Here is a 14,283-nt window from a genome sequence, read left to right on the forward strand (position 1 = left end):
AGCAGGCCATCCTTCCACCCCACATCCAGGGGAATTAGTCACTGAAAGGGACACAAGATGACTCAAAGTTCAAACCAACTATGGTGAAGGATGTGATGCACATAAATGGATTTTTAAAAATATTTTATTATTTATTCATAAGAGATACAGAGAGAGAGGCAGAGACATAGGCTTCCTGTGGGGAGCCAGTTGCAGAACTGGATCCCAGGACCCCGGGATCACAACCTGAGCCAAAGGCAGATGCTCAACCACTGAGCCACCCAGGTGGCCCACAATTGGATATTTGAGGATGGTTGCAGAGTTCTGTGTCCTTCAGGAACCACACAGCTGGGAGGGCTAGAGCGAGGGGTGACTGGGCTCCTCACTTACAGACATCGGGTGACGGATTTGTGTTTTCCAAGTTGGAATGTTCACTCACTGCCTTAGCAGGAAGTCTGAGATCTCCCCTCTGAGACTTCTTTCTCTCCCCTGAGAGAGAAACAGGCTCCCTGCAAGGAGCCTGATGTGGTACTCAATCCCAAGACCCCAGGATCCCAACCTGAGCCAAAGGCAGATGCTCAACCACTGAGCCACCCAGGTGCCCTACTTCATGATATTAATATATTGTTGCATTTTGTTTTGCAGCTTGCGTGTGTGTGATAACAGTCTGTGGTCATGGTTTTTGTTGTAGTATTTAAAATTTAGTTAATATATTATCAAATATGATTATTAATATAGTATCAAAATTAATTATTCTTATTTTAATTCCAGTATAGTTAACATACAGTTAACTGTATGTTAACATATTAGTTTTGGTGTACAATACAGTGATTCAACACTTTCATACAATACCCAGTGCTTATCACAAGTGCACTCCCTCATCCAGATCACCTGTTTCATCCATCCCCCCACTCACCTCCCCTCTGGTGACCACCCCTTTGTTCTTTATGGTTAAGAGTCTGTCTCTTGGTTTGTCTCTTTTTTTTGGTCTCCTTTGCTTATTTGTTTTGTTTCTTAAAATTCCACATATGAGTGAAATCATATGGTATTTGTCTTTCTCTGATTTATTTCACTTAGCATTATACTTTCTAGCTCCATCCAAGTTGTTGCAAATGGCAAGATTTCATTCTTTCTTATGGCTGAATAATATTCCATTGTGTATATATACCACATCTTCTTTATCCATCTATCAATAGATGGACATTTGGGTTGCTTCCATAATCTGGCTGTTGTAAAATAATGCTATGTGTGGTCATGTTTTTAAAAAGAAATCTTTTGAGATGCACACTGGAACTTTTACAGATGAAATGGTATGACAGCTGGGCTTGACATCAAGATAATTTGGGGGTGGGAGGAGAAGGTGGGGTAGAAGTGACACAGGCAGCCACATGATTGATAATTGTTTAAGGTAAAGGGGGTAGATCTGAGAGATTTTTGTCTTTTGGCTCTACTTTTTCATATATTTGAAATTTCTCATAACAAAAGCTAAGAACCAGAAAGACTGTGGCAAAGGTAAATGTTTTGATATGAAAAGATACCCCAAATTTACTTTGTCAAAAATAATGTAAATTAGGACATATAGATATGTAAATAATACTAATTTGTAAAACAACAGCTGTGTGAAGCTTTAGGACAAAGGTGTTCCAGTCTGAAAGCTATACTTTTTTTTTTTTTTTTTTTTTTTTTTTTTTAGTGTACGCTCTAAGCCCAATGTGAGGCTGAACTCATGACCCAGAGATTAAAAGTCACATGCTTCACTGACTGAGCCAGTCGGGCTGCCCCAGTCTGAAAATTATAAACAGCAACTTCATCATTGAACATGTATTTCTATGATTTTTTTTTTTTTGTATTTCTATGATTGATTTTTCTGCCATACAGTCTTATCGAGGACCTCCAGTACAATTCCTAAGGGCAGTAATTTCAATTTCCTGTAGGGGTCCCTATGCATAGGTTAAGCAAGCTGGCTTCTCTTCCATACCTAAGTTTAGTGTAGTTTAGTCTTTAAATCTGGAGTGGTATGAAAATATACCAAAAGTTTTCCAGCATCATGATTTTCCATGGGGCAGAGTTCAGGGATATTTCTTTCCCATTCCTAACATTTCCTTTTTGCATCCCTGAGGTAACACTCCTCCCAGGGGAGAAAGTAGTCGAAGTGGGCTTGCGGAGAAAGAATGATGCATACAGTCCACCCCTTCCTCTCCGGCCTCTTGGGATCAGGCTGCTAGCCCAGGAAGCAGGTGCTGGCAACAGAGCAAGTGCGTAGAAAAACAAAGGAGCAGTAAAGCCTTGGTAAGAGGGTCCAGCTCCCTGTGCCTAGGACAGTAAACATCTCCAACCTGTTATTCATCCTTATGGAGCCCACTTGCCAGCAGCAGAAATCACATTCTCTGACATCAGCTCTACCAATAACAGAAGTAGTATTGTGAAATAAATTCTTTAAAAGGGGGGGCACCTGGGTGTCTTAGCTGTTGAGCACCTGCCTTCAGTTCAGGTCATGATCCTGAGATCAAGCTCCACAACAGTCCTGAGATCAAGCTCCACAACAGGCTCCCCCTGCAGGGAGTCTGCTTCTCCCTCTGCCTATGTCTCTGCCTCTCTCTGTGTGTCTCTCATGAATTAATAAATAAAATCATAAAAAAAAATTAGTACTGTAATCTCCATATGTCAGGTTCTTTTGTGTCATTTTTCAGTTGTTGCAGAATTCAGGGCTTAAGGTAAGGTGAGGCTGCTGTAATTAAAACACTGAAATAATGGGACGCCTGGGTGGCTCAGCCTGCCTTCGGCCCAGGTCCAAATCCCACGGTCCCAAGATCGGGCTCCCTGCATGGACCCTGCTTCTCCCTCTGCCTATGTCTCTGCCTCTCTCTCTCTGTGTCTCTCATGAATAATAAATAAAATCTTAAAGCAAAACAAAACAAAAACCCCCACCGAAATAGTAAGGAGGCTTCAGGGGCTTCTAGAAGGTAGATGTTTCTCTGTCTCCTATCAGCCTGAGATGAGCATTCCTGGCTTTGTCCCATCCTGTTACTTAAGGATCCAGATTTCTTCTGTCATAGTTCTGGCACCTTCTAGTCCTTGTCATTGTCTGATGCTTGAGGTGAGGATGCTGCAGACTCCCAACAGGTGGGAAAGGAAAGAGCATGGAGGAGACACACCCACTGTCTTAAGACCTCAAGTTCTCTATCCCTTTTGCTCACACTTTATTAACAAAAGCATTGTCATATGGACACACCTCACTGCAAAGAAAGCTGGAAAATGTGGCTAAAATTCTGTTGCTATGAATTCCAATCAAACTCCCAGAAACGTTTGTTTGTTCATTTGTTTGTTTGCTGGGGGGAGGGGCTGTAGAAATCATTAAATTGATTCCAAAATTTATATGGCAGTGGAACTAAAATAGCCAAACCAATTCTGCAAGAGAACAAAGTTGGAAGAGTCACGCTACCTGATTTCCAGACTTATCATAAAGCTACCATATTGAAGACAAGATGGTAGTGGATAAAGGATAGCGCTACAGACCAATAGAATGGACAAAGGAATCCAGAAATAGATCTTCACGTATATGATCAAATGATTTTGAGGAAGTTATTATGATAATTCAAAGGGGGGATGCCTGGGTGGCTCAGTAGTTGAACATCTGCCTTCGGCCCAGGGCATGATCCTGGAGTTCTGGGATCAAGTCCCACATCAGGCTCCCTGCGAGGAGCCTGCTTCTCTCTCTGCCTGTGTCTCTGCCTCTGTCTCTTTCATGAATAAATAAATAAATCTTTAAAAAAAAAAAAAAGATAATTCAAAGGGAAAAAAGTAGTCCTTTCAACAAGCAGTGATGGAACAAATGGATATCCAGATGCAAAAAATGAACTGCAGGGATCCCTGGGTGGTGCAGCGGTTTGGCGCCTGCCTTTGGCCCAGGGCGCGATCCTGGAGACCCGGGATCGAATCCCGCGTCGGGATCCCAGTGCATGGAGCCTGCTTCTCCCTCTGCCTGTGTCTCTGCCTCTCTCTCTCTCTCTGTGTGTAACTATCATAAATAAATAAAAAATTTTAAAAAATGCTTAAAAAAAAATGAACTGCAACCCTAACTTGCACCAACACAACTCAGAATGGATCAATGTTTAAATTCTACTCTGTTTAAACTTACACAATTTCGGTGATTACCAATACAGCCACTCCAAACATTTACGTAAAAGTTATTGTGTGAATATAGGTAGTTATTTCACTTGGATGAGTTCTGGGATTTGTTGGGTTAAATGGTAAGGAAAAGCATAACTTTATGAGAAACTATTGAACATTTTTCCAGAGTGGTTGAATGAATTTGCATCCTCACCAGCAATATATGAGAGTCACAATTACTCCCTATCTTTGTCAGCACCTGATATTGTCAGCATTTTTAAAAGTCTTTGTAATGAATCTCTCATTGTGATTTTAACTTGCATTTCCTTAACAACTAATGATGTTCAACATCTTGACATGTCTTTATTTGCCATCTACAGATCTTATTAGGTGATGTATCTTTTTACATCTTTTGCCCATTTATTTAATTTAATCTATCTCTACATCCAACATGGGTGGGGCTCGAACTCACAACCACGAGATCAATAATCACATGCTCTACCTACTGAGCCAGCCAAGTGCCCCAACAATCCAACTTTCTTTTTTTAAGATTGTATTTATTTATTCATGAGAGACACAAGAGAGAGAGAGGCAGACACACAGGCAGAGGGAGAAGCAGGTTCTATGCAGGGAGCCTGATGTGGGACTTGATCCCATCCTGTAACTCCAGGATTACATATGCCCAGAGCTGAAAGAAGACTCTCAACCAACCAATGAGCCACCCCGGCGTCCCCAATCCAACTTTTTATTTTATTTTTTTTATAATTTTTTTATGTGATAGTCACACACACAGAGAGAGAGAGAGAGAGAGAGAGAGAGAGAGAGAGAGGCAGAGACACAGGCAGAGGGAGAAGCAGGCTCCATGCACCGGGAGCCCGACGTGGGAATCGATCCAGGGTCTCCAGGATCACACCCTGGGCCAAAGGCAGGTGCTAAACCGCTGCACCACCCAGGGATCCCTCAATCCAACTTTTTAAATGGACAAAAGATTTGGGATGCCCAGCAGACTCAGTCGCTAGAGCATGTGACTCTTGATCTCGAGGTTGTGAATTCAAGCCCCATGTCGGGTGTAGAGATTACTTAAAATCTTAAAAATTATAATAAAATTAAAAATTAAAATGTTGAGTTGTTTCTGAGTATGGAGTTTTGAGAGGTCTTTATATATTCTGTGTGTCAGTCCCTGATAAGCTCTGTGAGTTGTAAATCTTTCCTTCCAGTCTGTGTCTTACCTCTTCATTCTTTTAAAGAGCAGAAGTTCTTAATTTTGGTGAATTCCAAACATATCAAATTTATTCTTTTATGGACCGTCCTTTTGGTGTCAGAGCTAAGAAATCTTGCATTTTTCAAGTTTGTAAATGATTTCTCCCATCTCTTCAAGATGCTTTAGAGTTTTTGGTTTTATATTTAGGGTATACGATCCATTTTTACTTAAACCAGCTGCCTCTTTCCATCTCCCTGCGTCCTGGAGGGTTACTAAGATCCTATTAGGTCTGGTCCTGCCCCTGTCCTATCAAGACCTGGGGACAGGTGCCAGATGGGCCACACCAGGAGTCCATGGCAGGGATAGAAGCCCACATGGCTCCTGCCCTCCCTCGACACTTAATCCCGCTGAGCACTGAGCCAGGTCAGGGGTGACAGCAAACTGGAGCTCTAGGACCAGAAAAGAGCCTGACCTTGGGTTGGCACCAGGACCCTGGCCAGGTCTGACTGAGGCTGACTCATGGCACTCTACCCTAAGGCTGGGTGTTGGTGCCAGGGCTCAGAGTGACTGCTCTCTGCCTGTGCTTCCTCCTGGCCTCTAAATCAGTGGAAGTTTCCAGAGGAGATGCAGCCTCTTGTTGCCCCAAGGCCTGCACCAAGAAATCCCAAGGACAGGATGTAAAGAACAGAGGAGGCAGAGAGAGAGGGAGGGAGGTGAGAGGGCAGGTAATGGGACAAGGAGGGAAGCAAAAGAGAGCCCAGGAGCTGAGGGATGGGGGAAGACAGCCAAGTGAAGAGCAAAGAAGATAAAGGAATAGAGTGGACAGAGAAGGACAGAAGGACACAGAATTTAACTCATCGGTTAAATGCCAGTGAACATCTGCCCTGAAGCTGCATGTGTCAAAAGGTAGAAGGTCCTAATGTGAGTGTGCTCGGTGTGTGCGTGTGTGCGTGTGTGTGCACGTGTGTTTGTGTGTTTGTGTGTGTGTGTGTTTGTGCCTGTCCAAGATCAAGTCTGCCGTGTTTCTCTGAGGGTCTGTGGTCCTGAATGTGTATCTCAGGGTCTCTACCTGTAACCGGTCAAGAATCACCAGGCATGTGGCTAATGATTATTTACTAGTCGTGTCTGGGTTAGTGTGTGATTCGTGTGGCTGCATGGAAGGGGGGGGCATGTAGCTAGGGTGTCAGTGGGCTCTGCCTCCGACTCTGGCTGAAGGGCTCCCTTACCTTCTTCCTGGACAGACACTACCTGCCCTCTCTCTGCTGGGTCTGAGGTGATTTGCTGCCCCCTGCTCACCCCTGAACACACACACATACACGCACAGAGCACAGCCCTGGATGAACTAGAAGGCTAGAAATCTGGGGAGTTGGTGGATTCCTGAAGCTGTGCCTCAGTCTCTTGGGAGGTAGATGGGGACCGGAACCTGGTCACCCCGTGGCTCCCCTTTGGCCTTTCTCACTCTTCCCTCTGACGCTCTGAACATCTCTCTTTCCATCATTGGGCTTTCTCTGTGTGCTTTTGGAATCTTGTCCACCGTCTTTCCCTCTCCTTGCCTTGCCTCTGTCCCCCTGCCGGAGTGTTCCCTACCCAGCCCCCTGCCCCTCCGCCATCCCCCGGTCGCCGGGGCCCGGTTCCCCCTAAGGACTGTGCCGGCCAAGATCACTTCCTCGCGGATCCCGGACTGGCTGGGGCGGGTGAGGGAGGGGTGTCCGCGCCCGCTCCCCACCCCCGGACCCCGACACAGACACTCGCGGGTGCATTTTACAAGGTTTATTTTTGCAGGCTGGGGGAGGGCGGGGCGGGGCCGGGCGGGCGGGCGGCTCAGTAGACGCCGGGCGGCGCGGGCTCGGCGCGCTCGGGCGCCCCCGCCAGCTGCACCAGCCGCAGCAGCAAGGCTCCGGTCGGCCCGTCCAGCTGCGTCGCGTTGCTCCGGTCGCTGGCGCGGGCGCGGCGGTGCAAGCCGGCTCCCTCCCGGCACTCGGGCTCGGTCACGCAGCTCTCTGCGGGGGCCACGGGCTGAGCGCGGCGCGGGCGGGACCCAGACCGCCCCCCCCCCCGCACCCCCGGCCGCCGCGCCCGCCACCCCTCCCCCCGCCCTGACCCCGGGCCACCCACCGTCGTTGCAGCAGATGCCGGCGGCGGCGCAGCGACCCCCGCTCCCGCACGGCGTGCGGCCCGACTGGCAGGGCGACGGCAGGTAGTTCTCCTCCTGGCAGCGCAGCGCCTCGGCCGTGCCCACGAAGCAGCCCAGCTCGTCGCCGCAGCAGATGCTGGGCCCGAAGCAGCGCCCTTGGCCCCCGGGGCCGCAGGGGAGGCACTGGCGGGAGGGCGGGAGCGGGGTGAGCGCGGCCCCGCGAGGGCGAGGCCGGGGCGCAGGCCGCCCCAGTCCCCGGGATTTCAGGTGACTGAGGACAGGCCCTCAGCATGCTCCCCTTTCCTTGAACGAGGCTCCCTCGGTGGGCCCCAGCCCTTTCTCTCCGCTCTGGGGCCATCAGTGGGGTGCACCGTCACCCAGCTGCCACCCTTGCCCCAAGGCAGGCCTCCTTCCCCTGCCCCCATCACTCAAACTCGGTCTCTAGCACCCACGGCCCCAGCAGAGGGTCCTTCCTCCGGTTTCCTGTCCAGCATCGCAAGCTGCTGGGCCTCTGTGGGTGCAGACCTCAGCTCCGGCCGTGGTGCCCTAACTGTGGGTGGCATCAGCCCAAGCCCCCAGGTACAGGCATGAGGCACCTCACTGACTCAGGCTTCCAAAGGTGCCAAGCAGAGGGAAGGGTAGTCTGTGGGGGCGGCCCTCGGACCAACTCTAGTTTGTTCCATAGCTTAAAATGAAGCCACCTGTGGCCTGGGCCTGACTGAGCCTGGTCATTGGATTTCCTTTGGCTCTGCTGAAAATGGAATAAAAGGGAATTGACTGGACATGCAGCGCAGGAGAATTGGGCTAGGTTCCCAGCAGAACTTCCTGGCAGGAGGTGGCACCCTCACTACCACAAGCTCAGAGCAATGGCCAGCTTCTGTGTGGGGCCCGCAGGGGGCCTGTGGCTAGTAGAGGGGGAAGGCCTCCATACTGGCTAGGACAGAGGCGGTCGCTGCTGCGAGGCCCTCCCTCCCTCACACAGGATGCCTTGCTGTCCAGTTGTCCTGATCTGCCCCAAGCCCCGTTCCTGGAGAAACACTGTCTTGCCTGCAGCCCTTGCCCAGATTGGGATGGTGCCCAGGAAGTCCTGCAGCCCATCCTCGCCTGCCCGGCAGCCTGGCCCCCTCTGCCCCGCCATGCCAAGCCTCCTTTCTGCGGGGCTCTTCCCCTAAAGCCTGCCTCTCCCACCACTTCCCTCCTTCCCAGCCCCTCACTGTAGTGCCAGCCCAGGAGCTCTGTCCCCTCAGGCAGCCCTGATATGGGCCACCATCATACCTGTCTCAGCTCCAGGTCAGACATGGCCCTCTTGCCACCCCTAGGACAGTTCTGGAAGTAGCAGGCGGAGGTGAAGGCCAGCAGGCCCAGGAAGCAGGCGGGTAGTAGCATGGTGTCCGGCATCCTGGTGCAGGTGGGCACAGTGTGCGAGGCTGCTGTGCCGACTGTGCTGCGCTGCCCTCGCTGGCTGCCTATTTATGTCCGCAGGTATTCCCTTGGAGACGACGTGGTCGCCATCCCCCCTCCCCAGCGACTCCCCAGGAGCCCACGACCGCCAGGTCCCCAGGCGTCAGCAGTGATTCAGGCATCTGGGGATGCACGTGGACCTGTCTGTGGGGGGGCCTGGTGGGGAGGGGTGCGGGGCTCTGTGCTGTCACTGGCAGGCATGTGGCTGCGGTGTGACAGGAGCTGCTGTGACCATGACTGTGGCTCTCTGGATCTGGGGAGACAGACGGATGGGAGCAGGGGGTCTTGTGGAGACCATCCCCGACCTTTCTGGCTGCCCAGAAGAGGCTTGGGGTCAGTGGGACCGGCCCCAGACAGCCCCCTGAGGAGGTGGAGGGGGCCTGAGGGGCTAGTGTCCAAGGAGCATGGTCGGCCCCGGCCCAGAAAGGATGGAACAGGGTCAGGTGTGCAAAACCCCATCAGGAGGCTTAGCCTCAGGAGAGGATAAGTGACCAAGGACAGCACACACCCAGGGGGCTTTGTCCCCACTGCATTAGCAAAGGAAATGGCTGTCTGCGGCCTAACGTCAGACAGAGCAACTGCAGCCATGGAGCAAGAGACCAACATGGATTCTGGGGAGTGGGTAGGCTTCTGGGGGAAGCTGAGGACAGCCCCTCACACATACACACCCAGAGCAGGATTCAGACCCAGTAAGGTTCAAAGGTGGGGGGAAAGCCACCTGCTGCAATTCCCAGCCCTACAAGGACCCCAGTTTATGTGGCCCCGGGCAGGTGCCATCTCAGGCCTAGGGTGGAAATGGAGGCACAGGAGCTTTGGTGTTGGGGCACTAGAGGAGCCACTGCCCATTGAGCCTTGCCTGAGAAAACAAACTTTGGTTCATGCCCCCAGGCTGGTGGGATAAAGGTACAGTCTCCATTTCCTGGGCTACAGGAGTGCCCTGCTGGTCCTTGGAGCCAGGCTGGCCATCCTCCTCCTCTCAGGATCTGTTCTGCCCCCAGCTCTCCCAGCCCCGGGCTCTTTGCCTCCTCTTCGGGGTGCCACAGGAAAGTTCTGGCTGCCTTCTCCCCACCAAGTGCTGTAAGGGGTCTGGCGTCCCAGGGAGGGACCTCCCACACTCAAGATCTGATGCCAGGCTTTTCAGGAACATCCCCTACAGACTGTGAGGATCCTGGAGCCTGATGGCCTATCAGAATCTGGCCTCTGTTGCTCAAAAGTTCATGACTCAGGCAGGTTACCTGACCTCTCTGTGCCTCATCCTCTCCCAGTGTAATGTCAGGAATTTACTAACTAGTAGCCACCTTGTAGGGTTGTGAAGACTGAAATAATGGAATATATAAGAGCTTTAGGAAAGTTCCTGCACCATCATAAAGCTAAGTAATAACAGTGTTATGTTATTGATGCCATTATTCTTATTAAGAGCTGAAGAGAGTCTTCCAGAGAGAACAGCTTCCTGGGCTAACCCAGGAGGGACATTTTCATTCCAGTTATGGGGCTTAGAGAGAAGCTGGGCCCAAATTATTGCTCCCTTGAAACTCTTGGTTATGGTAGAGGCCACATGCCTCATTTAGGCCAGCTGTGTGGCTTTGGCCTGGCACCTTACCCTCTCTGCACTTCAGGTCCAAGTTATCATCTGAAAATGAATGGGGCTATACTAACTGAAGGGGTCAGGGCCTGGGACAGGCCAGGACACCCATGTACCAACTAGCTGTGTCTACCAGGATCATCAGTCTAAGAGTTGCCTCCCATACCAGGCCCCCTTGAAGACCCCAAATACCACTGCCATTGAGATGCCAGGTGGCCTGCTTCTTACAGTATCCACCTTCTTGGAACATGCATGGGCTAGAAAAAGTCTTGTTACTGTGCTGTCATTTCAAATGTATCACCTCACATGTCACATGGACCTTTTGGACACCCCACATTCCTCTACTCCCTTCATATTTTCAAATCTACTTTTTCACACCCTCTCTATCCTTACATCTCCTACACTTGAGCTCATGGATCTTTATTCACATGTCATGTCATTTTATTTTGTTTTGTTTTTTTTTAAGATTTTGTTTATTCATGAGAGAGAGAGAGAGAGAGAGAGAGAGAGAGAGTCAGAGACATAGGCAGAGGGAGAAGCAGGCTACATGCAGGGAGCCCAGTGCAGGACTCAACCTGGGACTGCAGGATCATGCTCTGAGCCAAAGGCAGACGCTCAACCGCTGAGCCACCCAGGCGTCCCCACATGTCATTTTAAAAGGGAGGACTTAGCCCTTTTACCAGTCCCTCTCCACCCCACCCCTGGCCACATGCTCTCTCACCCACCATTTTCTGGATATAATGATGTCATGTTGGTTAGATCAGTATGATGAGTTAGACTTCAAATATACTCTCTAAGCTAAGTCGTATGGTATATTCTGATAATCTTTTCATCCTTGAACAACTTTCTGTGTTCTCTGAAGTTAGTGATTGTCTTGGATTTTCATTGTGGTACATCTACTATTTTCATCCAGAAGTCAATATTTACTCTTCAACTCTCTCCATCTAGGCTTCTGCCCAAACCAATGCACTGAAACTCCTAGCATAAAGGTCATACATTCCCTCTATATTGCCAAATTTTGTGGTCATGCCAATGTCCTCATTTAACATAATTCTCTAGCAGCATTTGACATGGTTGAGCACTTGTCTCTTTCTTTCTTTCTTTCTTTCTTTCTTTCTTTCTTTCTTTCTTTCTTTCTCCTTTCTTTCTTTTCTTTCTTTCACCTTTCTTCTTTCTTTCTCCTTTCTTCCTTCTTTCTTTCTTTCTTTCTTTTTTTTTTTTTAATTTATTTATGATAGTCACAGAGAGAGAGAGAGAGGCAGAGTCACAAGCAGAGGGAGAAGCAGGCTCCATGCACCGGGAGCCCGACGTGGGATTCGATCCCGGGTCTCCAGAATCGAGCCCTGGGCCAAAGGCAGGCGCCAAACCGCTGCACCACCCAGGGGTCCCTCTTCCTTCCTTCCTTTCTTTCTTTCTTTCTTTCTTTCTTTCTTTCTTTCTTTCTTCTTTCTTTCTTTCTTTCTTCTTTCTTTCTTTCTTTCTTTCTTTCTTTCTTTCTTCTTTCTTCTTTCTTTCTTCTTTCTTATTTATTTCATTTTATTTATTTATTCATGGGAGACATAGAGAGGCAGAGACATAGAGGGAGAAGCAGGCTCCTTGCAGGGAGACCAATACAGGACTGGATCCCCAGATCAGGATCATGCCCTGAGCCAAAGGCAAATGCCCAACAGCTGAGCCACCCAAGCGTCCTGAACACTTGTGCTTTTTATGTATTTATTTTTTAAGATTTTATTTATTTATTCATGGGAGACACGGAACATGAGAGATAGAGGCAGAGACACCGGCAGAGGGAGCAGCAGGCTCCACACAGGGAGCCTGACTAGAACTCAATCCCTGGTCTCCAGGATCACAACCTGGGCTGAAGGCGGCGCTAAACTGCGGAGTCACCTAGCTGCCTTTTTTTTTTTTTTTTTAAGATTACTTGTCCTTTTTAAAACTATACTTCAGGGGCTCCTGGCTGTCTCAGTCAGTAGAGCATGCAACTCTTAATCTCAGAGTTGTGAGTTCAAGCCCCACATTGGATGTAGAGATTACTTAGAATAAAATCTTTAAAATAAAATAAAACAAAAAATAAAATAATAAATAAAATAAAATAAAATAAAATAAAATAAAATAAAACTACACATCACCTTGGGCAAGCCACACCTGTTCTTGGGTCACCTGCTTGATGTACTAACCTCACTTCCCATCTCACTGAGGACTTAAGGAAATCAGATGAATGTGCTAGAAAGGTTAATATTTCCTGAAAACAAAGAGTTGCAAGTCTCCAGATTAAACTCAAATCTCAGAACTGTCTTTAAAGTACTTCTTTCCCGTTAAACCATCTTTTCTGAAAGCAGGTAACAATTAACTGCCTGGGGTCTGTCTACTCCTGTTCTTTATTCTTTTCTCAGATCAACCTTGTGCCCATACCACATGACATGCATACTACCTGTCGGAAGGCAGTTGGTCTCATTTTCAAAGGGCCTCTGCTGCCAGCAGTAAGTCCACCTTTCCCTGTCCTCACCTGTAGTCTGGCACTGAAGGTTAAATGGGGAGTTCTGAGAAGAAGCCTGGATGGGCACACCTGGCAGGGTAAGGTGTGAAGGAGCAGGTGGCAAGTGTGTGTGTGCACGCACAGGACACACACAGGCTATAGAGCACGTTGACCCACAGACCGCAACAAAGACTCCCATAGCACTGAGCCTGTGCCAGCGCTGGGCCAAACTGTTCACATGCATTTCCTTCTTGAATCTGCATAAAACCCTGAGGAGACAGTATTATTTATTGACATTTGCAGACAGGAAACAGGGACAGAGAGGTTGAGGCACTTGCCCGAGGAGGCACAGGTAAAAACCAGCAGGACTGGGCCCCGGCACCTGTGTTCTTCAGCACTCCACTGCCTTATAGCCAACGGGCACTAAACCACCAGAACATATTTACTGGGATTCAGAGCTGGAGGTTGGTGATCTTGTGGCGGGCTCACGGTTCAGGGGTGTCACCCGGGGCTGCCTAACTCTCTCTGGCACCCTCTACGTGTCTGGGTATCTCTCCTTATGGCAAGGGGGCAGCCCAAGTGGTTCCCTCCTTGGAGCCTTTCCCCTCTCAGGGACTCTCACCCTGGCCCAGGGGCCCCACTCCCAAGGCCCTCCGGGCTGGGCAGGCATCTGGCTGTGTGTTAGGTCAGCCAAGGTTCACCCCAGGGCTGGGTGTATCCGCAGTCTCCTTCTAAAATGGGGTTCTGGGGATCCCTGGGTGGCGCAGTGGTTTGGCGCCTGCCTTTGGCCCAGGGCGCGATCCTGGAGACCCGGGATCGAATCCCACGTCAGGCTCCCGGTGCATGGAGCCTGCTTCTCCCTCTGCCTGTATCTCTGCTTCTCTCTCTCTCTCTGTGACTATCATAAATAAATAAAAATTAAAAAAAATTTTTTTAAATGGGGTTCTGTTAACGAGGAACAGGAGGGAGTGGCTGCTGGCCCCAGGCTGGGAGGATTTGTAGGATCCTATAGATCACTTAAAGTGGGAGGACCTTGTGGCACAGAGAAGCTCAGTGTCTTGTTCAGGGTCACACAGCTAAGCAGTAACAGGGCTACTGGGTGAGGAACCCTCAGCCCCCAATTCCTACACATCCCCAGGCTGCAACTGGTCTCAGCCCAGGATCTCACACATCAACTGCCCAGACTGATCACACCACTTCCCTTTCCCACTTCAAGACCCGTCCATGGCTCCCCCTGGCCTACTGGACAATGTCCAAGCATTTTAGCATCACCTTTGTCCATGGCGCCCTCAACCCCAAGGTTATGCTTCTCCCAGCCAGGACTGCAGGGCCCTCCTCTC

General features: G+C 49.6%; 1 protein-coding gene across 1 annotated transcript; it reads right to left on the bottom strand.

Moving 5' to 3' along the window:
- Positions 1-7,101: 7,101 nt before the first annotated feature.
- On the bottom strand, positions 7,102-8,822 carry LOC121477863 (arginine vasopressin). Its single transcript, XM_041732390.1, has 3 exons — positions 8,700-8,822; positions 7,406-7,607; positions 7,102-7,290 (listed from the first exon to the last, which is right to left on the bottom strand). Exons 1-3 carry the CDS (start codon positions 8,820-8,822, stop codon positions 7,112-7,114), a joined length of 504 nt encoding a protein of 167 aa, XP_041588324.1. The 3' UTR covers positions 7,102-7,111.
- Between the last annotated feature and the right edge of the window lie 5,461 nt (positions 8,823-14,283).

The sequence above is a fragment of the Vulpes lagopus genome, chromosome 18, assembly GCF_018345385.1.
Source record: "Vulpes lagopus strain Blue_001 chromosome 18, ASM1834538v1, whole genome shotgun sequence".
Taxonomy (NCBI): Eukaryota; Metazoa; Chordata; class Mammalia; order Carnivora; family Canidae; genus Vulpes; species Vulpes lagopus.